The following is a 26,121-nucleotide window of genomic DNA, read 5'->3' as shown; positions in this document are numbered from 1 at the left end:
ACCCCCAACTGCTCCCCGGGCGCCGCAGCAAAAAAGGCTGCCTTTTCACCCAGAAAAGGGCGTGTGTTCACTTGGATGGGTTAAATGCAGAAATGCACAAATTCCGAGTATGGGTCACCATACTTGGCCACAAGTCACTTCACTTCACTTCAAATGTCTCTTTAGTCTCAGAGTCAGCAGGTTCAAACATACAGGGTTGTATTTCCTCTGTGTGGCTTCTGGCCAGTTTATGATGGTGTACATTCGTATTAATAATAGCACAGTGTCATGGTTCTCAGATTAGGGCGTCCATAAAGTATAGCCAGTTTTGATGGAGATAATGATCAACGACTATCAACACTGTAGTCACTATTATAACTTTAAGCCTAATTGGTCACTTAAACTGAATTGGCTTTTTTCCCTTCCACATATTAATAACTTAAAAACAAATGTGTGTAATGCAGCTTGACTTTAACTTTAATTTTAACACCTTAAAGAACAAGTGTTGTTAATATAATACAAAATGTGTAACTGGTTTGGCCTTTTGTGGGTGAAATGTTTAGAAATCAAAAGTAATAATTACTTCAGACAAAATATAATTGTTTGTGAGCCTAATATTTTGTTTTAATAGTTGAAAAGATTGAAGATCCAGAGAATATTATAATATGTTATGTGTTATATGTTATTATGTGTGTTATGGATTTACAGAGAGGCAGTCAGGGGTTCTGTCACACTGTCCACACCACAGAGCTCATACTGCAGAAAGCTACGCATCCAAACGAGAACACTGCATTTCGGTTATGCTAGGATAAAGCTCATTAAAACTTTGATGAGACCACAGTTTTATAAACAGGCTTGATAAATGAACAACACACCACCGTTTTCTCAGTTCATGTAAACACGTGCCAGTGTTATTGACCGTGAGATCTACCATCACCACCATCACTCACTCCACCGGCTTCCAGACAGGCACTGAAGGGATAACATGTTTACAAATTAAATACCTTCATGAACAAAAAGCGTTTCTTTTTACTTTAAACGACAAAACAAAGCGCCTGTCTATAGTAAGCCCACACAGTGTCGGACATTTTGGCGGATAGGCTCCTAGACGCACACCGCAGGCCCACTGCTGGTTGGTTGAAACCTGCTGCCTGTTACCCGGATGTAAGCAGTGGGGAAACTACGTCATTGTTCACCGCCGGACGCTCTATGGATATTATAATGGACGAACACAACTAGATAATTATTAATAAAATCACAGGTACGTTCATGATTTGATTGTAATATTATACATGATTGTTGTTGGGAGCACTGTAGGCGCTGTGTAACTCTTTCGTGTGGCTGCGGGTGAGCTGAGAGGGCCGGTTGGTGCGGTGAGTTCTTGATGTCGGTGCGGAGAGTACGCTAGCTCTAAAGCTAATGTTTCTGAGCTAAAGCGCACCGGCGAATTTTAAATCTCGTGCCCCTCCTATTCTGGTGTCCAGCAGCTTCCCCGCGCACACGTTCACAACACCGCACTCATGTAACCGCCGCCTTTTAACTGTACATTTGCATGTGTAGGTGTTGTGTGTCGCTCGGTTTGCGGCAGCGCAGTCGTCTCGTGTTCAGCCGGGCTGTTCCACACGACCAAGGCGGCATAATGCCGGACTGAACACTGAACACTGAGCCGGAGTAACAGGCCACCAGATGGCGTACTGTGTGTGACCTCCTGTTTAGTACAGCAGTACCGAGTTTAAACTGTGTACTACATAGTACAGTAATATGCGCCTGGGATTGTGTAATAGTCACACTTTTGTGTTTCGCCGTTACCATGGCGTTCACAACACAATGAAAACCCGAGCAGATATGCGTGCGGACAGGTAAGTGGCGCAATTTCTCGTGTTTTTTTTTTTTGTCTTTTTCTGTCGTGTTTCGTCAAGAAAACAAAATGTTAGTGGTGGATACTTTCGGAGCTGTTTCTGCACGAGGCCCGTGCCGCTGAGGAGAGCCGGAGCTAGCTAGCTAACTGCCCGTTAACTGCCCGGCTGTAATGGGAGGACGGCGGTGTAGCGCCTGGGTTTCACTTCTCACGCTACACTACACTACAGTGCGTCTTCATGTTTAAAATGAAGACGCACTGTAGTGTTAAGTAACTACTCAAGAAACCGAAACTGAACACAGACATACGCTGTGCTGTGGCCTCGTTACATCGTGAGGCCGTGACAGAACGGCGCCTGTTCATAATTACGGCTAATGCTAGCCTGCCCGGTTACTGCGCTATAGCTAAAGCCTAACAATGCGCAGGGCACAAACCAGCCATGCGTTAACCAGTAAAGTCAACAATATCTCACAGTGCTGGCTCTATTTTTATTTTATTTTTTTTTTAAATTGGTTTGTTTGTAACCTACAACAGCGGGTTGGTTGAGTGAAGTTCAAGGTTTCGCTAATGTCGACGTTCCTCCTGCGTTTCCTGCAAGTCACGTGGTGCCCCGGTAGTGTAGCAGAGTACACTGTGTCTGCAACAGCGCTCTTTCAAAACACGTGCAGTGTAGCGGGATACGCTCTCTCTCTCTCTCTCTCTCTCTCTCTCTCTCTCTCTCTCTCTCTCTCTCTCTCTCTGCAACAGTGCTCTTTCAAAACACGTGCAGTGTAGCGGGATACGCTCTCTCTCTCTCTGCGCAACAGTGCTCTTTCAAAACACGTGCAGTGTAGCGGGATACGCTCTCTCTGCAGCAGTGCTCTATCAAAACACATGCAGTGGCTCTGTGTGCAACAGTGCTCTATCAAAACACGTGCAGTGTAGTAGAGTACGCTCTGTCTGCAACAGTGCTCTATCAAAACACGTGCAGTGTAGTAGAGTACACTGTGTCTGCAACAGTGCTCTATCAAAACGTGTAGTGTAGCAGAGTACACTGTGTCTGCAACAGTGCTCTATCAAAACACATGCAGTGTAGCAGGGTACGCTCTGTCTGCAACAGTGCTCTATCAAAACACATGCAGTGTAGCAGGGTACGCTCTGTCTGCAGCAGTGCTCTATCAAAACGTGTAGTGTAGCAGAGTACACTGTGTCTGCAACAGTGCTCTATCAAAACACGTGCAGTGGCTCTGTCTGCAACAGTGCTCTATCAAAACACGTGCAGTGTAGTAGAGTACGCTCTGTCTGCAACAGTGCTCTATCAAAACACGTGTAGTGTAGCAGAGTACACTGTGTCTGCAACAGTGCTCTATCAAAACGTGTAGTGTAGCAGAGTACACTGTGTCTGCAACAGTGCTCTATCAAAACACATGCAGTGTAGCAGGGTACGCTCTGTCTGCAACAGTGCTCTATCAAAACACATGCAGTGTAGCAGGGTACGCTCTGTCTGCAGCAGTGCTCTATCAAAACGTGTAGTGTAGCAGAGTACACTGTGTCTGCAACAGTGCTCTATCAAAACACGTGCAGTGGCTCTGTCTGCAACAGTGCTCTATCAAAACACGTGCAGTGTAGCGGGGTACGCTCTGTCTGCAACAGTGCTCCATCAAAACACGTGTAGTGTAGCAGGGTACACTCTGTCTGCAACAGTGCTTTTTCAAAACGTGTAGTGTAGCGGGGTACGCTCTGTTAAAAGCAGTCTGTTAAATGCTTTATAATGCTGTTCTTCTTTAGTAACGACTAATATGAGACAGACTTACTGCCTTCAGTTGTTAAAATGCAACCTTAAAATTATCCATAATGAGTGCATGACTTTAGTGAGATCAGCTAAATACTTCATACTTCAATATCAGTACCTTTTTGGGGAAAGAGTTTTATTATATTCCTCAAGTAGAACGGCTAAGCTAGATATTAAAAAGACCAAAACATGTACAATGTTATTAGCAACATAAAAAAAATGAATGAATGTTTAAAGGGGCGCTTTATTGGCATATTGCCTCATGATTTTAAATGTCAAAAAATATATTGCATGAGCCCAGGACAGAAAATCACAGAAAATCACACAGCATTTCATTTAGGGTAAACCATTCAACGCTATGAAAAGTGATTGTATGCTCTATAATATGTGCATTTTACAGAATGAACGATGACTATAGTTGACAAAGCTTCAGAGAAATCTGACTTTGAGTCAGCGCAGTGCAAGCACTCCAGCTCCCTGACTCCTGTCTCCTCTGGAGGCGTGGACGACGGCAGCTCCAGCTGGAGTGTCGACTCTTCTACAGCTGAGCTTTCCAGGGCCATGGCTACCTGTGTAGCTCCAAGCCTCGAAGTTGCTGTGTACGGAAGCACCACAGCACTTCCTGCTGAGAGGTCAAATGAGCAAGGCAAGTACTTCATGGTTTACTTCATCTTACAAGGTTATCCAGTTATGTTTCTTGTATGTAGGAGAAGCTTATCAAGCTTGATTTGTCTGCTTTATCATGCAGTGGCCATGAGTTGTGGCGATGGCATCACTCTGCCCCAGAAGATCCTGTTTCCATCAGAGCGTCTCAGCTTGAAATGGACCCAAGTCCATCGTATTGGAGCAGGTCTCCAGAACCTGGGCAACACATGTTTTCTGAATTCAGCTCTTCAGTGTCTTTCATACACTGCACCTCTTGCCAACTATTTGCTGTCCAGAGAGCATTCCAAAACATGTGGGTCATCACACATCTTGCTGCATAAATTTCTGATGAATTTGGCATACTGCGATTCTAACTGTTGGTTTATTTACCCTCAAAGGTCATGAGCCCGGATTTTGCATGCTGTGTACCATGCAGAATCACATCATCCAGGTGTTTGCTAATTCGGGGAACGCCATTAAGCCCCTTGGCGTGTTGCATGAACTAAAACGTGAGTATACACCACCTGATAAATGAAAAAATAATATACTATTACTGTTTGGATTTAAGCATTCTTAAATGTATTTGATTTAGGGATTGCAAAGCATTTCCGGTGTGGGAATCAAGAGGATGCCCATGAGTTCTTGCGGTACACAGTGGATGCTATGCAAAAGTCCTGCCTGCCTACCAATAAGTGAGTCTGCTTAAAATATAATCAAATCAGTGTGGTGCTAGTATTCTGGTATTAGTGATTGTTCAGTTGTTTTATGTGATCTGTTGACCATTTGGGCACCTGGTATTCTATTGACTGCTTGTCTGCCCTGGAAATTTAGGGGGGTGGAATACTATAAATTGGAAAAACCATTAAAAATATACTTTAAAAAATGTAGATCCACTTAGACCTACAGTATGCAGCCTTTGATCTGTTTCTGTGTGTGAGTAGCCACACTGTAAACAAATCACTGCAGGAGGAAATTAATGTCACTTCAAAAAAAAAAAAAACGAGAGGGGAAATCTTTTAAATGTGGAATCTGTGTGTGTGTGTTTTTAGCTAAATCTATTTACATTATTTACATCTGGTTAAGTGTTCTAGACACCCAACTGAATCAGTTCAAAACTCTCTTGCCAGCTGTCAAGTGATGTTTACATGATTTCCATCTCTGATAGTGTTTGACATTTTCATTTTATTAGATTGGACAGGCAAACGCAGGCTACTACTCTGATCCATCAGATATTTGGAGGATATTTGAGGTCCAGAGGTGAGTTTACAATTATGCACTTATGTTTTTTTCTCCTGCGTTTCTTTTTTTGATGTGACGGAGGCAACTTTTAATAAATTTTAAAATTTATGCCATATGCATTTTTATTAATAGCAGTGTTTGTAAATAAAGTGATTTATTATTACACAAATTTTATTGATGGAGTGACTAATTGAATTATCTCTGTTTCCACAGTGAAGTGTATGAACTGCAAAGCTGTTTCAGACACATTTGATCCTTATTTGGATATTGCACTGGATATCAAGGTAACATTCGCTGTGGAAAAAGCATTGGTATTCTTATTGAATGTTTGCTGTACTACTTCTATAACTGTGCTGTACTGTATAGACCTTATATTTCAGAAGAGAGCTGCTTTATTACTTGATCAATACAGGCCCCATATAGTGTATAGGATGGACTGTAGCTCGTCCCTAATGTAACAAACTGTTACATTAAAGTGATGTTTACTTGTGCTGTCTTGCAGAATGCCCCAACTATTACCAAGGCTCTTGAGCAGTTTGTTAAGGCCGAACAGTTGGATTGGGAGAATGCCTACAAGTGCAGCACGTAAGTGTCACATGCCATATATGAGCTCACATTTATATGATAACAATGTTCACTCTGTAATATGGACAAGAACCTTATATTCAAAATAACAGTTACTGCTGAATAAAGTATAGACTATCAGCCTCATCCATTCTGTTGTTCTTGTAGTTGTAAGGAAATGGTTCAAGCCTCAAAAAGATTAAGCATTCACCGCAACTCCAATGTGCTCACCATCTCTCTGAAGCGCTTTGCCAACTTCAATGGAGGCAAAATCTCCAAGGTAGGTATCTCCTATAAATGTTTTAATAGGCCAGGCAAATTGTTTATCTTGACATATCATTGTACAAAGAAAAATCTCTTGCTGTAATATGTTGTAAATCTTCCTCTGCACAGGATGTGAGATACTCTGAGTATCTTGACTTGCGGCCCTACATGTCTCAGTCTCATGGAGAGCCGCAGATTTACGGGCTGTATGCTGTGCTGGTGCACTCAGGCTTCAGCTGCTATGCCGGACACTACTACTGCTACGTAAAGGTGAGACCTACTGCAAATGTACAACTCTTAACCTTTTATCAAGCCTAAACAAGAGCTTTCTGATGGTGCTGATGGATGGACTAATGTGGAAATATGTGATGCTTTGTTTCAGGCAAGTAATGGCCAGTGGTATCAGATGAATGATTCATCAGTGACTCCCACTGATTTACGATCTGTGCTGAACCAACAAGCATACCTGCTGTTCTACATCAAGCAAGGGTATGTTATAGTTAATGCTTAAACAGAAATATAAATACATTTTCAATTGGGTTGTAGCACTTTTTTTTTTTAATAAAAACTCTCTCCTCTGATTTATTTTTAGGTCTACAGATCTGAAAAATGGAGATTTGAACCAGATGGGTTTTACTCCAGGCCACTCCTCCCCCCGACCAGTTGTAACACCCAAGCTAAATGGGCATTCTTATACCTCCTCATCCATAATTGGCCCACAGCTTCCTCCTCACATGTTAAAGGTACAGCCACAGCATGAACAAAGAGCTTTTTACTGACAAGAAAATTTCCAATTGTCAGATCCACCTTAGATAACTATTTTGCTTATTTTGCAGAATAACTCTTATGTCAATGGCAACGGCTCCTCAAAGGAGTATCACAGTGGCTCGAAGCCCAGCAGCAGTGACATCGGCGGAGTGAACAAAGCCACTTCCAATTTGTCTTACTCTTCCACTCCATCCTCTGCTTCTCATCAACCCGTCCACCCCATGGGCATCCCAGAGCCGCAGAAGAGGCCCAAGATGAGCTTTACTGTCGGCTATGGAAAGGTGGCGCGGTGCAACCGGGCCCCATCAACCTCCAGCAGCTCTTCATCGTCAGCCAGCTATTCTTACCCACAGTCCTCATCCTCTACCTCAAAATTTCAGCGCTCCAAGCAGGTCAATGGCACGTCCTCATATCGCAGTGCTACTTTCCTGGTTCCCTATGACGAGGAATCATCTGAGGAGTCTGACCAGGAGAGCAGAGTCTTGGACAATGGTACTGCTAAGGCTTATGGCGTTGCCAAGGCATCCATTGGGAACGGTGGCATGCACAGCCCCCTCTCTCATAGCTCAAGCTCACTCTCGCCTGAGACAAATGGATCTAACAGCTTCTCAGAGTCTCACACGGGTGCAAATGGGTCGGGACATGGCCCCCTGAATGGCCATCACAAAGTCAATGGCTTCAAACATTCTGACAAGGTATGAAACTTCTTCTCTTAGGCTGCTTCTCTGTGATATTTTACCATTTTAACAAAAACAATAGTCTTTTATTTTTATTTTTTTTGCTTTTTACGGATATTAGTATTTTCTCTATTTACATAAAACACTTGTTACACTGATATACCTGTGTGGCTATTAACATCCTTTGGTTGGTGATATTTTGTTTTTTAGGCATCAGACAGTCCAGCCTCTGAATCTTCCATAAGTGACACTAACAGTTTGGACTCCCAGAGTGTGTCAAGGTAAGCAAATTTTCCTAATCTCCACAACCTCTTTATCTTCATTCAAACTGGTGCATGCTACATTATACAATAAAAATAAATAACATTTACTATTTTTCTTTTCTCTGTTCAGCTCCAAGTCAGAGGGCCTCCTCTCTCCATCACCCTCCATGGAAAGGGCTAAACCACTCACTGACCCACTCACTCAGCAAGTCTCACACCCAGCACCCACACCCAGCGCAGACACCCAGGCACTGGCTAAGGCAGGAGAAGTGGCGCCTAGCACGCAGGCAGCCTTAACAGAGGCATCAAGTCAAGTGAAGGCCACAACAGAGTCCACTCTGAGCAATCACAGTCTCACCCAACAGGCAAGTGATGAACTTGCATCACCAAACAGACCCAAGATGGAAACAGAGACTGTCAATGGCACAAATGGCAAAGAAGACATGAAAATATGTCAGACAGGCGAACCCAGCTCTTGGGAAGGAAAAATACTGGCTGAGCACCAAGAGCATGATAGAGATTTAAACCAGCCACATGTTTCTACTGCCACAAAGGACAGAGATAGAGACAAGGAGAGCAATCAAAACTACAGAGACCTCAAGGACAGGAGCAGAGAACGTTATGGACATGGTCATCGGCCAGAGAGAGAGTATTATCCACATAAGGAGCGCTCCCGCAGTCGCCACAGAGATAAAGAGGCAGCTCGGTATTGGGACAGATATGCCTACCACCGCCGAGACCACCACTACAAAAGAGCCCGAGAGGAGTGGTCACGGGACTGGGAGCGGGAAAGGAGATACCACACCTCGCACCGCTCTTCAAGCCACTATTATAGAGAGCTGGGCTGGCACCGTGCACGCGATGACAGTCGTGATAGGTGGCACTACAATGGAGAGCAGAGCAGCAATAGAGCAAAGCCTTCATCTCCACGTTCCACAAGCTCCTCGCCCCGGCACGGGACCAGAAAACGCAGTTTGTCAGGCGAAGACAGCACGTCTGAGGAGCACAGGGCCAAGAAATTCAAAAAATCAAAGAAGAAAAATAAAGATAAGCACAGGTAGGTAAACATGTTATTTTTTTCTGTCGTCTATGACCTGCAACACAGAGAACTGCCCCTATTGTAAATAGTTTTCCTCCCCAAATGTAGTTTTAAATTTCTGTAACTAATATTGCTTACATTCTGCAGGAGTTCAGAAAGGGATGTGTCTGACAAGAACCGGGACAGCAGCTCCTGCCGACACAAAAAGAAGAAAAAGAAGAAGAGGCGGTACGAGGCGGAGGACAGAGCTCACAGAGAAAGGCGGTCCACCTTCAGCTCAGACAAGCGTGACTGGAAAGGCAGGAATGGCGAGGAGAGGAGGAGCCATAGGCACCAGCGCAGCTCTGACCGAGATGGTTCTCCTCACCATACCAAGCAGTCAAGCACTGAGGACCATCGCCAGCTCAATGGTCACTCAGGTATGCAACATGACATTATGTTTTTAAAAGACCATTTGGTTTGATGTAAAATTCTCCTCCACACTGAACTTCTTGTCCATGTGTTGCAGGTAATGGCGTAAACCATTACAATGGATATGTCCAAGGATTCTGTCATAAAGAAATGGACGCACAGGTCAAATATGGAGACCTGAACCATACTTCCTCTAACAACAGTGGGAAGATGTTCTTATGTGGAGGAGAAACTGGAGAGACAGGCCCTGTGCCATGCAGATGTAAGTGTAATTTGTTTGTAGGAAGAATGTTGTTCTTTGGGAATTAATGTAGTGTTCTTGAGCTACTTACTCTCACAATGTAAGACAACCAAATTAAAGCAGCACTCTCTGTCTTTCACAGAGAACAGCGAGTTCTGGAGACCTGCCTCAGACCTAAGGTGAGATATTGATGGTAGTAAAATGAGTATTTAGGATCGTCTGATTGGTGGCAAAAGAAAATAAGATGTAGTTAGTTTTAATATGGTTATTATGCATATTTATTGTTTTCTTTTTTTTTTCTCCCCCCAGATCTCTGAGGACAAGGGAAAAACTCTTCACTTTCTAAATATTGTAAAGGTGCTTTATTCAATAAAGACATACTGTATTTTTTTGCAACAAAAATGCTTTAAATTTTTTTAGGATTAAGGATTTTTTTTACCATGCTGTACAGCTGAACTTTGAAGAAAAACTCACTGAAAAATGTAAAAAATATTAATATATACACTTAAACCGGAAGAAGAAGCCTGGAGCTTTAACATCAAAATTGCTGCTCAGACATAGACTCAGGACTTTCTCACTTGTGAAGATGACACATTCTCCCTTTAAGGACGCATACCTGGGAATGACGAAATAAGTGAACTAAAATGCTGCATAAAAGTGGAAAGACTGTCTCCCGGCTGCAAGCTATGATGTCACCATTTTCACGTTTCTGTTTAAAATCTCAATGGAACAGATTTTCTTTAGTGCTTTGTGTGCACTTACACCACAGTTAACCTGGACACACTTGACATTTTCTGCCTACTTTCCCCATTTTTGTAATTTCTTTTAAACTCGAGACTGTCAATCTCCAGGATCCATCTAATGGCATTATACAGACTTTTCCAATTTTCTTCACATAGGAATATGTACATTGCATTATATCATGTATGACTGTGGATTATTTTGTGTGTATGTTTTTAATCTTTATTTTCATGTTAAAATACTGTGAATTTAAGTTAAACTGTACTATCAGTTATTTGTTTGCAATCCTGTATCAGGAGTTCAGTATAAACACTTCTTTTAGAAAAACCACTCAGCATAATGTAGGCCATGTTCTAAAATATTTCCCCCTTTTTTTGACAAAAATAAGTGAAAATGGTTATATTCAAATCCTACATTTTACTGTAGCATGTCGAAAAATTCTACGTTGTACATTCTATATTAATTGAGAGGGAATAGGCCTTAATGTCTACAATTGTAATATTTTCTCAGTATGTTTACAGATTTTTGTTGGGATGAATGAATATGTATGTGATGATGGGTTGAGTGTTTGGCTTTGTACAGGGTGAGGTCTATTCTCACCTTTTGGATAAAAAAAAAAAAACTAAAAAAAAAAATTGTCTGTCTTTGCTGTGCAACAATTAATACAATGCCATTTTTCTAAATTATTCTCACAATTTCCATTTTATTTATCACTCACTGAATTTGTGTTTTCACAGTAGACATATTCACATTTTGTATCGTTTCCTATTTCCCCCACACTGAGCCTTCGCCCTCAAAAAATGTGTAAGAACAACCTCATGGACCTTCACCAGTTACCACTTAGGGATTTTAAAAGACCAGTTTAAGATTATAAAAAATACTCGTAATTCACATGGCCTATTTTTATTCCTTTTTCAGTCAGACCAGCATACCCTTGTTTCAGCTCCAAGGCTTCACAAAAAGACCAACACAATTATACATTTTCTTTATTCCAGTTAGGCTGAGGGGAATCTGGCCTGCGATTTAGGTGGAAGCCAGAGTTAACTGGTTTTGGGACAATGGGATAAAATAAATAATTATAATAAAATCCTGTAACCAAAGACTGAGTTTTGCAAAAAACATTTAAGGCATCACAAACACAACAGAAACATCCTTCATTTGCCTATGACTAAAAAAGTTTTTTTAAAAAAAAAATAGTAGCATTGCAAAACTCATAATCAAAAAAAACATAATCAGTCCTGCTGATTTTGATCACATGATACATCTGTGATCATAAAATAATTTTAAATAATAGAATAATTCATTTCCTGAAAGGCCCCCCTGTTTAGGGGAAATTGCAGAAAAGTTTGGGCCCAAAATTTATTTTTGACCAGTTTGCACTGCTATCAGCGTCTCTATTCTGAGGTAAATAGGTGTCAATAAGGTAATGATAACGTGAGAGTAAGAGTCCAATTTTACAAAATAATATTTAAAAAAAATTGTGGTAATTGCTGCAGTTGATCAACAGAGGGCAGTGTGGTACTGACTCTCCTCAGCAGTGTCTGTGTGTTTCATTTTGCTGCTGAACCTGAAGAGTTTCCATTGGTGTACATAGGGTAGGGACTGTGTTACAATCACAGCTATCCTTTAAAAATGTACTTTTGTGAGTCGCACCACAAGCAAATGTCCATTTTGTCAATCTTCTCACCAACAAATAATGAATACTGCAGTTTTTCTGCAGATCACCAGATAAAGTATGCACCAACCAAGAAGAGTTGTACTGCTGAGAGTCTTTGATGCTCAGAGTGGAGGTCTTTGTGTCTTGCAGCTAACCTCCTTCAGGTTGATTTAATACGCTCCCCTGTAAATGAGCAGACAACAGACTCTCTATTAGCGATCAGCTCTCCAGCAAAGGTCATCCTGTTGTCACTTCTTAGTGGCGACACGCCGCTTTCTGCTCGCCAGCATCTCGTAGAAAGGGTCCCTGCTGATGCTGGCCCTGCAAACCATAAGAGGGACTAATGAATATAGAAAATCCTGGTTATAGGGCTTAGGAAACACAATGCATTGCTTTAGGATTGTGTAATGTTTATTCACTACTGACACTACACAAATACACTTTCTCCTTTTGGTAGTGAAGGGTTAAAGACGGAATGTCCCAGGGTTCCCAGCAGTTCCACAGGACATGCTGATACAGCGTTTACTGCATAAACAGTCTGCGAGCACAGTGGACCCAGTCACACACTATAATAACTGAGGCATGGGACCTTAACACTTACAGGCAGATTCCGATCCACTGCGTCTATAATACTGTAATGTGTATTTTCTGTTTTCTCCACTATTACTACAAGACAGCTATTATTCAAACCTCTTGCCAGAAATACTTTATGTGACAAAGGATGCGTTTTAGTTCCCACGGGAAAAGAGTGACAGAACTGGGAAAACCTGTGTAGCTTTCAGCTTAACTCTCTGCAATAATCAGTGCTGTTTTATCCACCGGAAAAAATCCACTATCACAGAGCTCTGGTTTGTCATGCGCCACTACTCTTATCAGTCCCACAGTGTGGGTTAGTGATTGTGTACTCCAGTACCTCTGGCACTGAGCTGCTGTCTTCCTCTAGCGTTATCATTATAGGAATGGGAAAGTATAAAAGTTACAAGAAAATCTGACTGTATATATATGTGTGTGTGTGTGTGTGAGAGAGAGATATACCAAACACCCACTTTTTAGAGGCTGTCATGAGGCATACCTGATGGATTTGATCCACTCCTCTTTCTCCTCAGGAGTAGGGGCTGATATTCTGTACACCACGTGGTTCCCTTCTACGACCCTGCCGTCTGCCTCTGTTTTACACGCCTTGATTACTTGACCTTTATGACTTGGGTTGTAGAGCTCAAAGCAGTTCTAAAAGGTGTCAGAATCGAAGCGTTACATTTTAAAATGTCATTCTGAAATCATTTTTCTTTGTAACAGGATCACTAATAGCAGTACTTACTGGTTTTCTTGGCTCATCCACCTCTCTTATGCTAAGGTTCTCCAGTGGAATGATCCCTCGAGGCTCTTTGTCCTGGAAATATATAAGCAAGTTTAAGGCTTTATACTGCAGCATGTTTATGAGGGGGAGAGAGATTAAGATAGTGAAGAAAATGACTGCACACTAAGCTGCTATTGTTTGCTTGGGAGCTAAATCTGGCTCACGACACTGGAAGAAAATTTCCTGTCACTGATGAGGACACGCAGCAGGGGACCGATTGCTTTAGGATTGCCAACTCATCTCTACTATGTTAGTGGGATTTAAACTTATTTTTATTGTGCACTCTCATAGGGTACAGCTGTGCTAGATTAGCTGTGAAGGGTACCAAGTCAAGGCAAGTTCATTTGTACAGCACATTTCATACATAAGAGTCATTTAAGGTGCTGCATAAATAAACCATCAATTAAATCAGGATAAATTAATATAATACATTCACTTAGTACAATTTTGAAAACCATCTTTGTCATTTTGGCTTGAGACTGCAAACTGTGTTCCAATGAATAATGCCCACTGTGAAGGGTGTCGGGTCTAAACCATAAATTCATAAAATCATAAATTTACCAGATTAAATACTTCCCCATCCCCTAACCATAAAAATATAATAAGCAATGCCATATTGGAGATGTATTGTGGTCCTAAGCCATTTATTGATTTATATATCAGTTGAAATATGAGAACTATCTGAAACCAAGAACCGCTGCACTAATGAGACCTCTTTAATATTCCTTTTCTCCAATTTTTCCCCTCTATTATGTTTGTATTCATCACCATTTGTGTAGCTTTACTTACTGTTGTATATTCAAAGTAATACAAGCAGTTATCAGTGAGAATAAACCATCTCCTTTTCCACGTCTTCACTCTTCCTCCTGTGAGAGGACAAAGCAACACTAACCTCAGAGATAACATCCTGAGAATACTTACTTCAAAATTAAAAACATGTAAGGTGACTATAGTCCCACAGAATTTACATAGGAGATAAATAACTACTTATTAATATGATATACAGTAGTAATAGTGATTATAAAGTAATACTGTATTAATGTTTTTCATAATTATCTGTTAAGTTCAACTGAGAACTTTGAATAATAATGTTTATTTTCTTTTGCAAAAATGAGTTAATGTTAAATATGTTATTAATTTGTCACTGAATATATGTGAGACGCTTTATACCAAAATACTGCTTAAAATACAAAAAATTCACTGTATCTGATTTAAGCTTCCTGAGGTTTAACATATGGCTTAATATCTTAAAATCACAGACTTGAACCTTGAATTCCAAGATCTCAGATTGTTGACAGACTCAGAAAATAATTAGTAATCCCATTTAATTAGTCATTTTCTCCCTCACTACTTCACTACATATATTCATAATCTAATGTTATTATTGTACAGAGAAAGAACTTATGTCCTACATATATAATATGTAGAATTATTATTCTACATATTATATAGGGCACAATAAAAAGATGCACTGTTTCATGCTATAAATTGTTTGTAACAGGCTGGTTATTCTGAGGAGATCTGCACAGATTACTTTTCTACTACACTGAATATGATGTGCATCCTAAATAAAGTATGTTAAACATAAAATGTCATATGTTACAAACGGTAAATGAGGCTGCCTTTCTGTAGCACAGTGGCTATCGTTCATGAAATTATCAGTGAGATAGAGTCAGTAGCTCAGAAAAACTGTACCAGAGTGAAATTTAACTGTGGCATGAAAAGCAGGATTTAGTTTCACTGGAGTAAGAGTGGCACTTAATATGAGTGAAGAGAAAAAGAGGAAGTGGGAAAAGTGAGACAAGCAAATGGAGGTCCTCAGAGAGAACCTAGCAGCTGCAGGCAAGCCCGAGCCTCTCTCAGCTGAAACTACTACACTCCCAGCAGTGTTTCGTTCTCCAGAGAGTGCACACCATCATACATTTACAAAACATCTTACAAATTGTTGTTCCTGTTTGGGCCTACTTTTATTCTGCCTCGTTACATTTATCACATTAATAAATCACTGTAAAAAAAAACAACAACTAAAAAAACATGGTTCTAAATTTAAACAACAAAACAGCTTCTATGAGGTATGATTAGAAGGGGGTAGCAATGCACATTTTAATATCTGTGTGTCATTGGCTGACTTGCCTAGCTTCAGTAGCCACCCTTCCCTGTCTGGATTGAAGAATGTGTGCGTCAGATCATTGCCATCATCTTCAGGGATTTTGAAGGGCTCGTTTTTAATGCTTTCGTATAAATTCTGCATGAAAATAAGACATAGAAAAGATCAGCTGCATACATCTGGATGAAGATCACATTTATATTTCTTATTTCTTATCATTATTACTCTATGAGGCTCACCTTGAGCAGATCCTCAGGCAGATCACCACCTTCATTGATGCCACGGTTCATAGAGATGAATCTCTCAACAGTGGGCTTGTCCCTGACATTGGGGTTGTGCAGGCTGGTATTAAGCATAATGATGGAGAATGACAGGACGTAGCACGTGTCTGCAGAGCAAAGACACTTTCAATAATTAATAAAGAGCTCTCTGCAAACCCAGTGCCCAGAGGATTACACAGAGAAAACAGAACTATCCTTGACCTTTGCATAGTTTTGACCATCATCCAAACCCAAAACCTTTGAGGAATTTAGACAGCATATAGTGTGTTCCACTCCATTTAATTAATCGTGAACCTATTTTAAAGAAACCTGTTTGGACAAAAACTCCTGATTTCAAAATAAATGATAGTTCTTCCTGGCATGTTGGTCTTTTTCTCTTGCCAAAGCATTGCATTTTGTAGAGCTTCACACTAAGCCAACATCAGCACTGTTTATCCCAGCAGGCTCTTTTCTTAAAGGATCCACACTCTGTGTAGATTCCTCTAATTCATTCTTATAGAAGAGGGAATGTAACTAATATAACTAGTGCTTGTGTACAATGCTGAATTATTCATGTCACAAGTGAGATGACTGTAAAAAGGCTCTGTTCTTAAGTGACTTTGATGATCATATGTATTATTTGAACAAATCTTAGTTGCTCAGCCAGGAGAATCCTTCAGGATTCTAACCTGAGGACTGGAAGACGCCTGGGTTGCACTGGCAATATCGCAATGCGAAAGCTTCCATCATGCGATCAATCTTCTGAGCCTCACCAGGGAGTCTGAAACTCCACAGAAACTGCCTGATAGAGAGAGGAAATAAGACATCAGTTGATGACAGCTGAAATATTTGGCATCTTTTTCTGGAAAATAGGACAAATGTGACTAAAATAACAAGTCATATATTCTAGAGTATATATTCTGCCAAAGTATATGTTAACAGGACACTTTTCAGTATCATATTGCTCGTCTACACAAACTGGGTTTAATTCATGAAGAAAGTCAATATGAGATGTAATTACAAGCATTATGATATTGTGTAAATTTTCAGTACACCTGGAGAAAACAGGCTGCTCACCTTAAAGCTTGCACTAGGTTGAGGTCCGCAAACTCATGAAGTTCCACAAAGGCCTGCAGAACGCTGATGTTGAAATCATCCCTGAGAACAAAAAAAAAAAAAAAAAGTCACTGATGCTTTTTCTGATCATTTAGGGTTAATCACACTTTGAATCAAATGAATATGTAAAATATGAAATATGTGGAATTTATACACATATACAGGACAAAAGCAAAGCAACGTTTGAGAAAGAAGGGCGTAAACTTACTTTTTAATATTATTGTCAATAATCCTGCCTATAAAAGTACTAAACATACAGAACCCACAGAGGTGCAATAAAGCAAGTAGGTGAGAAATAAAACTTAACTGACTGATCTAATCAGCTTGATTACACACCTCTGACTCGCCTTGCATCCAAATTGCACCTTCAACCTCAGTGATAACGCATAAGTGATCTTTGCAAATACAATTTACATTAACTGCCAAAAGTAAATCATTCATTACTGTTTACAAATTGTGGTGATTAAAAAGAGGACTCCTTTTTTACATCTCCTACATTATGTTTATTACCCATCTGCACACATGTATCTGCCTGTACCATCACAGTCAGTTCCACAGGATCCTCAGTAAAATCCCTGTATTGAAGTGGGGGTGGAATGGGTATCAATATTTAAGATTTACACACCACGCTGCCACGGACATAACGGATGTCAGTCTAATTAGGGTCTGTACAAAGCACAGATGGCTTTTTAGATTAGGCTGCCAAATTCACTGTTCAATCCAATGCAATGGTTTGACTACAGTTCACCCCAAACAGCAGCTAAATCTAACCAAATATCAGCAAAATATTATTTGTTTCTATATCAATTAGATTAGAATAGCCGTACTTGTGAGGCAAGATCTGCTAACCCTAATAGAAGCTCGCGCTTTTCATGTGTAAAGTGGTGTTAATCACTGCTGAACTGCGGTCTCAACCTTTAGAAAAGGTGAAGGTGAACCAGCATCCACTGGGAGATAATTGCTTCTCATTGAATGTTGAATTTAAAATGTCTACTCTTAAAATGCTCTAGCAAGAGTACAACATAATACGAAGGGTTTTTTTTTCTCGCTTTGCTGTCCTACTCTAATGATATCACACACATACACACGTCTCCAACACGAGAGTATCGGTTATGTACATTTCAGTAGGTCGGGACAGTATTTATGACCTTAGCCGGTTTCACATAATTTTAATGCGACTGGAAAAATGTGTTGGAGAAATGGATTGGGACTGGAGAAAACTCGCTATCTGATGTTCCTGGAGGTGGTTCAATGCTGGAAACTGACAGCTGGCAATATTTAAAAAGCAATTTCTGTAGGTCTTGGTGTGAGATGTGGTACAAGAACCATATTATACATCCCTATATGTTATCAGGGGAAGTGTATTGATGGGCTGAGACTATCAGGGGATATAAGATAAGATAAGATAAGATAGAACTTTATTCATCTGGAGGGAAATTCATGTGCCAGAGGCTGCTAAAACAGATATATCACAACAATGTAGGAATAAAAGACAATATAGTAATAAATGAAGTAGTAAAAATAACCGCAGTGCGTAATAAAATAGATATATGGATGATATACGGATATATCAGTAATTTAATCTTCATCAGTAAGGGATGGATATATATGGAAGTTGCAAAGCAAGACATAACAAAGAATAACAATTTTTATAAAGGTAAATATGGTTTTAAAACAGGACAGAAAGGCAAAAATTTTATATTGATAAAATGCTGCAACTTACCTCTCCCCTAAATAATCTCCGATGACTGTTTTATTCAAGCCCTCTCCTTTGTATAGGAACTGAGCAATGTCCTCAGGTGTGTGTTGCAACAGGTCATTATCCAAAAGAAACCGGATACCCTAAAAATGTTACATTTAAGTCTTAGCATCTTTATCTAATGAAAAACCATATCAGATCCACCTAATCCAATACCTTTTTAGGATCCATATTGAATTTCTTTCTTCCAATAGCCATCTGCTTATTCCTCTGAGTAGTCTTTCTATAGAAAAAAAAGAATAACATTAAATAACTATTCATTGACTATTTTTGCGGATGAAATGTCTTAAAGAAACAATAACTCAGCAGCACAAGTAGTCAGTTAAGTGGATAGCTGGTGGTCAGGTGCACGTACGTCTCTCCCATGCATGTTAAATGTTCAATCTCTGTCATCACCTCAGCAATCTCAAACTTTAACCGCTGCAAGACAAAGAAGAAAGTGAACCTTTATGGAACCTGTACTTAGACTTCTTTCTCAAATCATGTAACTGTTATTTAAATCATGCATACTTCAATGTCATCAAGTAATTCTTTTTTTCTTCGTCGAATGTTGGACAGTTCATCCCTTTCTGCTAGAGACAGATCTTCAGGTACTATTGAAAAAAAGGAGAAAACAAAGATAAGGCAAAACAATTCCTCTATCAGTAATGTTCACTTTGCAATGAAGTAATTACCTGTTATATTTTAAACTCAACAGTAAGCATTTTTCCACAAAGCGTCAGATGACAGTAACTGAAACGTCAGGGTGGTTGGAAAGGGTGGAAGTAGCAGCATTGTATAGTATAATGTTAGACAGAGTCTGGGAAACTATGAGCCATTAAATTACAGTAACTAAGGAAGCACAGAGGGTCAAATGATGTGGAAAAAATTTCGCTTGTGCCACACTTTACATGCACACACACACACACACACACGCACACCCCTTCATGTGCTCATATATAGGTTTATATAAAGTTAACAATCATTATTGTCACTTTATACCTTTTACATGAGAATATAAGCAGCTTTACTTTAAATCTTTAAATACTTTACTTTAAATTTTATTTAACATTATTGGAAAATTATTATGGAATTATTATGGAAATTATCGGAAATTATGCAGTTCTGGCAGTCTGGACTGTGCCGGTGCTTTGCGTGGTTGATACAGTTGATTTAAGAACATTTTGTCCATCTCTCATTATGTAACAAACACAAATTTGGAAGAAGAGCTAAGAAGTGAGGTAATGTGGGATTTCCTGCTGTTCTCTCCATCCACCTCTTGAAAATAGAGGGAAAGTAGCCATTTAATGAAACAAAGTTCAACATTCACCAAAGATTTATCTCTGACACATGACAATTTCATTTGATCTAACCTCCTTTTGTTTGTTTAAGAGAGTTTATTCAATCTTAATTAGAGGCCATTTGTTCATTACACAACAAAATGTTGAGCTGGCTAACATGCCCACGACATAAAGATGTGCCATTTGCTCCCAAAGCAGTGCTTGTGCTTTTATACTAGATATGAAGCTTACTGGATGAAACAGAAGATAACGTAATCAGATCTCTTGGTCTACCCTGCTACACATGATGCCTGTCTTATGGACTGACATAGCAGATTGTAGATCAAAGCTCTGCTGGATAAGGAAATCAGTTTACCTTCTTCACTGATATTCCACCATCACTCACATGTCAGATATAGAAATGAAAACCACTCTGGAGATATATATTCGATATGTTCAATGTGAAATTTAAGACAGTGACTTCTGGCTGATATTGTATCATGATGCCAAAACCAAAGCCAGTGATACAGATTGGTTAGAGAAAAGTTATAAACTACCTAATAAAGTATTAGCATTCAGTAATAGACTATTCAGCTTTTATACCAGCCCTGAAGAAAAAAACAATAATTGTGTAATTACATAAGAATTTCACAACAGCAACTTCAAAAGATATACATGAAGGTATAGAATGCAGAAATGCAATGGTGACTGTTAATTAATTACTTCACTACAATGAACAAATGAATGAATGAATGAATGAACGAATGAACGAATGAATGAACGAACGAATGGGTGGATGGATGGATGGATGAATGGATGAAATTCCATGAACTGCTGTACAATGCGAAAAACAGAGTGGGTTTTAGATCTTGCAGTGAAATGCAAATTGATCCTAGCATGGACTATAATCTTCTTATCTTAAACCAAACAGTGAATCAATGCCTTTAACAAACTTCATTGCATGTCCTTAATCCCTCTAACCACTTTTTCACTCTAAGTCTCTACATTCTTATACACTGCATTGTGTAACTGTTTTTTTTATCCCAGTTTTTTATCCCCAAAATCATCTAAATGGATTAAACACACTTCCATGTTTGAGATGGACAGTGTCTGCAGTATCACGGGAATATGGAGTAATATGGTCTCTCAGTTCCGGTAAGAGATACACTCTGAGTGAGGTAATTCTTAGATGACTAATGTTGGCAATGGATTGGATGGTCTCATGGGGGGCCACTTTCACGGCCAAGATATGAGACTTGAGTAATTCAATATGATGTCAAATTGGATTGATGAAAGCAGCCTAGATGAGAGTATTTGGCTTGGAAGATTCTCTTGAGTGTTCCGCCCTTATGTGATACTGAGATTGCCTTTCATAAAACAGATTTATTGGTTCCTGGATCCTCTGTAAAAATCACTATTATTTGGTCTGTGCACATTCCAATTAATTTAGAGGTCAATGTGCAAATACAAATGTTTAGCTTGTAGCAAATTTGTGTTTGTTCAGCTGCACCTGCATTAGATGCTTGTGCATTCTAATAACAAGTAAACCAGATGGACAGGAAAAAGAGCTTAGCTCTGTATAAAACAGTATAAAGCAGTTCCTGATTCTCATGTGTTACTCTTTATTCCCTTAGTGCCCCAAATCCATTTATTTATTGCACAAGAATATTAACAAAAACACTAAGGAAATAAGCAGACACTATAACATCTGTTCTTCACATATGCTGTTATAAAATTATCAGGGGAAAAAACTTCACAAATGTGAAGTCAACTTGGAGGTCAAAAGAAACTTCATGCTAATAACTACATATGAAAATCTTTTATATATCAGATTATGTAGCTACTTTTTGAAGTTAACTGTTCCTCTCACGACATACATATGTTAGGCATCATGCATTGTGTAATTTCTGTGAAAATTTTCTATTTTATCTGTTTTTTTTCTCTCTGAATTGGTTTTAGGCAGAAGTTCTAACATGATGTCAACAAGTCTTGGATGTGTTATTAATGTTAATATTAAATGTTAATGTTAAAACTCAATAAATATTTAAAGTACGGTTTACATTATTTAATATCTGGTGTATACTAATATCTCTCTGAAATAACTTTTAAATAAAAAAATTATGAACAGAATCTGTTCTCAGCAGGCATGGAAAAAAATACTGAGAGATTAAACTTAAGCAAAAGTATAGATAATGTGTGTGAAAATCTTACACAATTAGTGTAAGTAGAAGTATCCATCCAAAACATGTATTCTATTCAAAGTAAAATAAAGTTGCTACTTATGTAAAGCTTATATAAAAACTAACTTACTAACATAATTACTTATTTAAACTATTACAAGCAACACCATTTTGTCTGAAAACATCATTCAGTGTCTATAAGTTTGCTGGCCATATACATAACTATTGCTACGTAGTTTGCTAATGAATTAATCAGAAGCAAAATATTCTGTAAATAATCAATATTTACCATTAGCTAGAACTGACTTGCTGTCTAGCCAATAATGTTAGCTACTGTAATCAATATTATTTCAACCTGGCATTAGCAAGGAAAACAGGCTACCTTAGTTAAATATAGCCAGTTAATGTTAGCAAATAGTGAAACTTGTCTTTGCTTACTACAGCATATTGACTACTGTCATCATTTCCATACAATTATAAGCATTTATAAAACCTGTACTATAAATTTATTAAGGCAAAATAATAAATAATAAAAACTGTTTTTAATAAAACAGTGCTTTCATTAAAAAGCAGTGCTTCTGTGACCAGTGCTTTTCTAAAGGAGACACAGAGAAAGGCTTATTGTACCAGACAAAATTGAACCTCATTTGCTTTTTTACAATCACCCCTTGTAAGAATCAAGAGCTAAGACAGAACCTCTCAGTTTTTCCTTTTCTCCCTCTGTGTCACGAATGAAGACATTACAACCACACAAAAATGCCATCACCTCACTCATCTCCATCTCCTGCTGGGAAAACATCTTAAAAGCCAATGTTCCCATAAAGCAGTTCCATATGTGCCACTCAGACAACAAAAAGCTCTTCACACACTTTGCCTCTTTTTTCAAATGCAGGAAAAACACTCACTGGCATTAATTCACAAGCTGCAGTTGATAATATGTCCTCATACAGTAAGTGCAATCTATATATAATATGCATGCATTGCTGTCCAAACCCAACTCCTTATTAATTGAAGATCCTGTTATGGTTTGGATACAGACTTTTCAAGTACAAATGTCACTAAGCAGGCTGAAACATGCTTTACGCAAACCAAATGGCTAGAAAACACTTTTAGATGTGATGAAAAAATATAATGATGCATCACTGCAAAGACAATGCAAATTGCAAATTGTCAGTGTGTTGGCCTGAGTTTAGGTCAGCAGCGATGCTCCCTATAATGAGTATTAATGAGGTGATGACCCCTGCCTGGGTCTCATCTAGTGCCAGACAGCACCCTCAGGAGAGCCAGACAACAGTGGCATTGAGTTTGCAATAAAAGCACAGATCACTGCCAAACTTCACTAGACCATGCACTGGTACAAGCACCTAGAGTTAACACTAGCCATTGCTAAAGCCATACTTTATTTACACATAAAAAAAAAAAAAAAGAACTGAGGTAGTTTGGCAGATTGCCCATGCAGAGTGGCCTTAATTCAGAGCTTTCCTTTTTCTACCTTTCAACCTTCAGCCAAAGAAAATGGAGGGAAGCTTTTCCATTTGGGTTTTCCCACGGCCAAATAAAACACACTAGCTTCTGCATTGCTGAGGAAGTCAATGAAATTGTTATAATGAAAGAGATTTATTCACTTTGACTTCACAATTCATCAGATGCTGATACACATGCACAGACAGTAGCATACTGATAAACGTTTAGTGGTGTGGTCAGTCACAGGAAAATGTGGAAAATAACAGAATACAGAAGACTTCCGTTTTAATAACTATTATTTGAAATTTTTTTTTAAAAATCTGTCTCATGGTAACTTGCAATGTATCTCTATTAGGGGTGCTGTATACTGTAATATGAAAACTATATTAGTCGTATTGTTTACAAAATGCTATAAATGATGACGTTAATGAAACAATACTATATCCAGGGGTGACACATCACTGGAAATAAGCTACAGGATTTTACAATCAGAGTAAACTGTATAGCTATATTGTTTGAATTCATTGCTAGCCAAATAAAAAAAATTATCTTGTTTTATTTTGTCACTTAATGCCATCCTCTTTGAAAACAGGCTTCAAAGGCAGACAATGACATACTGAAATATGCAATATTTGTCCATCATTATCATCATGGTCAAAAGTATGTGGACACCTTAGTATAGAACATCTCATTCCAAAACCATGGGCGTTAATATTGAGTTGTTCTGCTTTACTGTTATAATAATGCTATATCCACTCTACAATATCCACTCTTCTGGGAAGGCTTTCCACTAGATTTTGGACTGTGTGTGCAGGGATGTGTCCATTCAGCCAGAAGAGCATTAGAGAGATTGGGTACTGATGTTGGATAGGAAGGACTGGTGCACAGCCATCATTCCAATTCCTCCCAAAGGTGTTCAGTGGAGTTGAGGTCAGGGCTCTGTGCAGGACACTCAGTTCTTCTCTACCAATCTTGGCAAGCCATTGTCATATGGGAACACATTTGGCCTAGGTCCCTTAGTTCCAGTGAAGTTAACTCTGAATGCTACAGCATATGAAGACATTCTAGATAATTGTGTGCTTCCAACTTTGTGGCAACAGTTTGGGGAAGAACTACATATGGGTGTGACGGTCAGATGTCTACGTAGTTTTGGCCAAATAGTATATTTTTCTAGGACCACATATCCTTCTTCCATGCTGATAACCTGACAAAAGGACTAACAGAGTTTTAATGGCCACAGACGTACAACACACTGTAATCATATCAATGCCCCTACACCAGGGTTTACACCAGGCAGCCAGACCCCTTTAGCTGTAAAAAAAAAATTCCATGAACCCCTCAGGGCAGGTTTATTTAATGAACTATTCAAATATTAGACTTGTTATTCTGCTGTGTATAGTAATATTCTAGCTATTTATCAAAGCTTTTTTTTTTTTGATAAACTTTCCACAGGAGGACCAGGTCCAAGCTGACAATATTTATAGCTCTACTTGTTTTTCAGTTATTAAGGTTAGGATTAAAAAAATCACTTTGAGAACCACTGGCTTACACATGTTAGTGACTGAACACTAGAGATGAATAAGCTTATTCAACAGCTGACACAACATTTAAAATTAATGAAATGAAGACATGGAAAACAGATTATTGTAAAGTGCTCCCTCAGCATAAAGCATGCTGACCACACCGATGACTCCCAACCAAGGAAAACAGGGTTATAAGGGTCTATATGGGTTAGAAGATACTTTATTTGGATAATGAAAAGTTTGTGCCTGTCACGTGCTTAATAATAATAATAATAATAATAATAATAATAATAATAATAATAATAAACATTGTAATTTTTTTTCTTCCCTTTTATAAAGGAAGCAATACAGGAACTACACATAAAGTAGCATTTATAGAAATACAGAAATTACAGAAATTTAAAGAAACTATTTCAGAAAAAAACTATAATACTATATAAATAAGACTCTCTCTCTCTCTCTCTCTCTCTCTCTCTCTCTCTCTCTATATATATATATATATATATATATATATATATATATATATATATGTATATAAGAATATCAGTCACAGCAGTGGATAGTGAATAAGGGTAGAAAATAAAACATAGTCTTACCTGTGCTGTCCTCATCCATGTTCGTGACAGGGAAAGATCTAAGATAAAGAGCTTATCACAAACAACAAAACCAAACACAAGGTCAGACAGCCTGTTTACTGACTTTCCACCTCTTTCACATTTGAGGTGACCCAACTGCAGAGCAACAGGATCCTCTTATTAACGCGTCCACTGCCGGTCAGAATGAAGCTTTCTCGTAAAGCAAGGTCAAATTTCAGTGCACATATCGCCAACATTCACGCAGTCCGATCCACGGAGAAAAGCTGAAAGAGCGACAGAGCTGCTTCATTCAGCCTCAGATACAGACGAGAGGCGGCGTGACGTCATCCCGCTAACCCCGCCCCCGGGAGTAGGGCTCAGAAAAGATCCATTTAAATCACATC

The 26,121-nt window shown here is 39.0% G+C and overlaps 2 protein-coding genes across 3 annotated transcripts; one reads left to right on the top strand and one right to left on the bottom strand.

Moving 5' to 3' along the window:
• Positions 1 to 837: 837 nt before the first annotated feature.
• usp42 (ubiquitin specific peptidase 42) lies at positions 838 to 11,426 on the top strand. 2 transcript variants are annotated; one of them, XM_026914920.3, is made up of 19 exons: positions 838 to 1,240; positions 4,009 to 4,254; positions 4,357 to 4,566; positions 4,652 to 4,762; positions 4,846 to 4,945; positions 5,443 to 5,510; positions 5,706 to 5,776; positions 5,995 to 6,077; positions 6,225 to 6,336; positions 6,450 to 6,590; positions 6,703 to 6,809; positions 6,913 to 7,063; positions 7,157 to 7,783; positions 7,976 to 8,046; positions 8,159 to 9,085; positions 9,215 to 9,486; positions 9,576 to 9,740; positions 9,862 to 9,898; positions 10,029 to 11,426. In XM_026914920.3, coding segments are annotated over exons 2-18 (3,456 nt in total). In that variant the 5' UTR covers positions 838 to 1,240; positions 4,009 to 4,016; the 3' UTR covers positions 9,864 to 9,898; positions 10,029 to 11,426. The 2 variants fall into 2 exon arrangements, with proteins under 2 accessions (XP_026770721.3, XP_026770722.3); XM_026914921.3 differs by lacking the exon at positions 838 to 1,240 and adding an exon at positions 1,265 to 1,838.
• A 266-nt stretch (positions 11,427 to 11,692) lies between these two features.
• On the bottom strand, positions 11,693 to 26,026 carry cyth3a (cytohesin 3a). Its single transcript, XM_026914923.3, has 13 exons — positions 25,739 to 26,026; positions 19,227 to 19,309; positions 19,072 to 19,136; positions 18,873 to 18,939; positions 18,681 to 18,799; positions 16,919 to 16,999; positions 16,531 to 16,643; positions 15,821 to 15,969; positions 15,608 to 15,719; positions 14,264 to 14,340; positions 13,436 to 13,507; positions 13,190 to 13,344; positions 11,693 to 12,438 (listed from the first exon to the last, which is right to left on the bottom strand). The coding sequence occupies exons 1-13, from the start codon at positions 25,755 to 25,757 to the stop codon at positions 12,366 to 12,368; spliced, it is 1,185 nt and encodes a 394-aa protein (XP_026770724.3). The 5' UTR covers positions 25,758 to 26,026; the 3' UTR covers positions 11,693 to 12,365.
• Positions 26,027 to 26,121: the final 95 nt, after the last annotated feature.

Source organism: Pangasianodon hypophthalmus, chromosome 12 (genome assembly GCF_027358585.1).
Source record: "Pangasianodon hypophthalmus isolate fPanHyp1 chromosome 12, fPanHyp1.pri, whole genome shotgun sequence".
In the NCBI taxonomy this organism is placed as follows: domain Eukaryota; kingdom Metazoa; phylum Chordata; class Actinopteri; order Siluriformes; family Pangasiidae; genus Pangasianodon; species Pangasianodon hypophthalmus.
This window is presented reverse-complemented; position numbering and strand designations above follow the sequence as displayed.

Coding starts and splice junctions, on each gene's coding strand:
- usp42 (XM_026914920.3), top strand. CDS start 4,017: ATGACTATAGTTGACAAAGCTTCAGAGAAATCTGACTTTGAGTCAGCG. Junction 5,511..5,705: donor AGGATATTTGAGGTCCAGAG/GTGAGTTTACAA, acceptor CTGTTTCCACAG/TGAAGTGTATGAACTGCAAA. Junction 7,064..7,156: donor TTCCTCCTCACATGTTAAAG/GTACAGCCACAG, acceptor CTTATTTTGCAG/AATAACTCTTATGTCAATGG.
- cyth3a (XM_026914923.3), bottom strand. Junction 15,720..15,820: donor TGCCTGAGGATCTGCTCAAG/GTGAGCCTCATA, acceptor ATTTTCATGCAG/AATTTATACGAAAGCATTAA. Junction 13,508..14,263: donor ATTACTTTGAATATACAACA/GTAAGTAAAGCT, acceptor ATATATTTCCAG/GACAAAGAGCCTCGAGGGAT.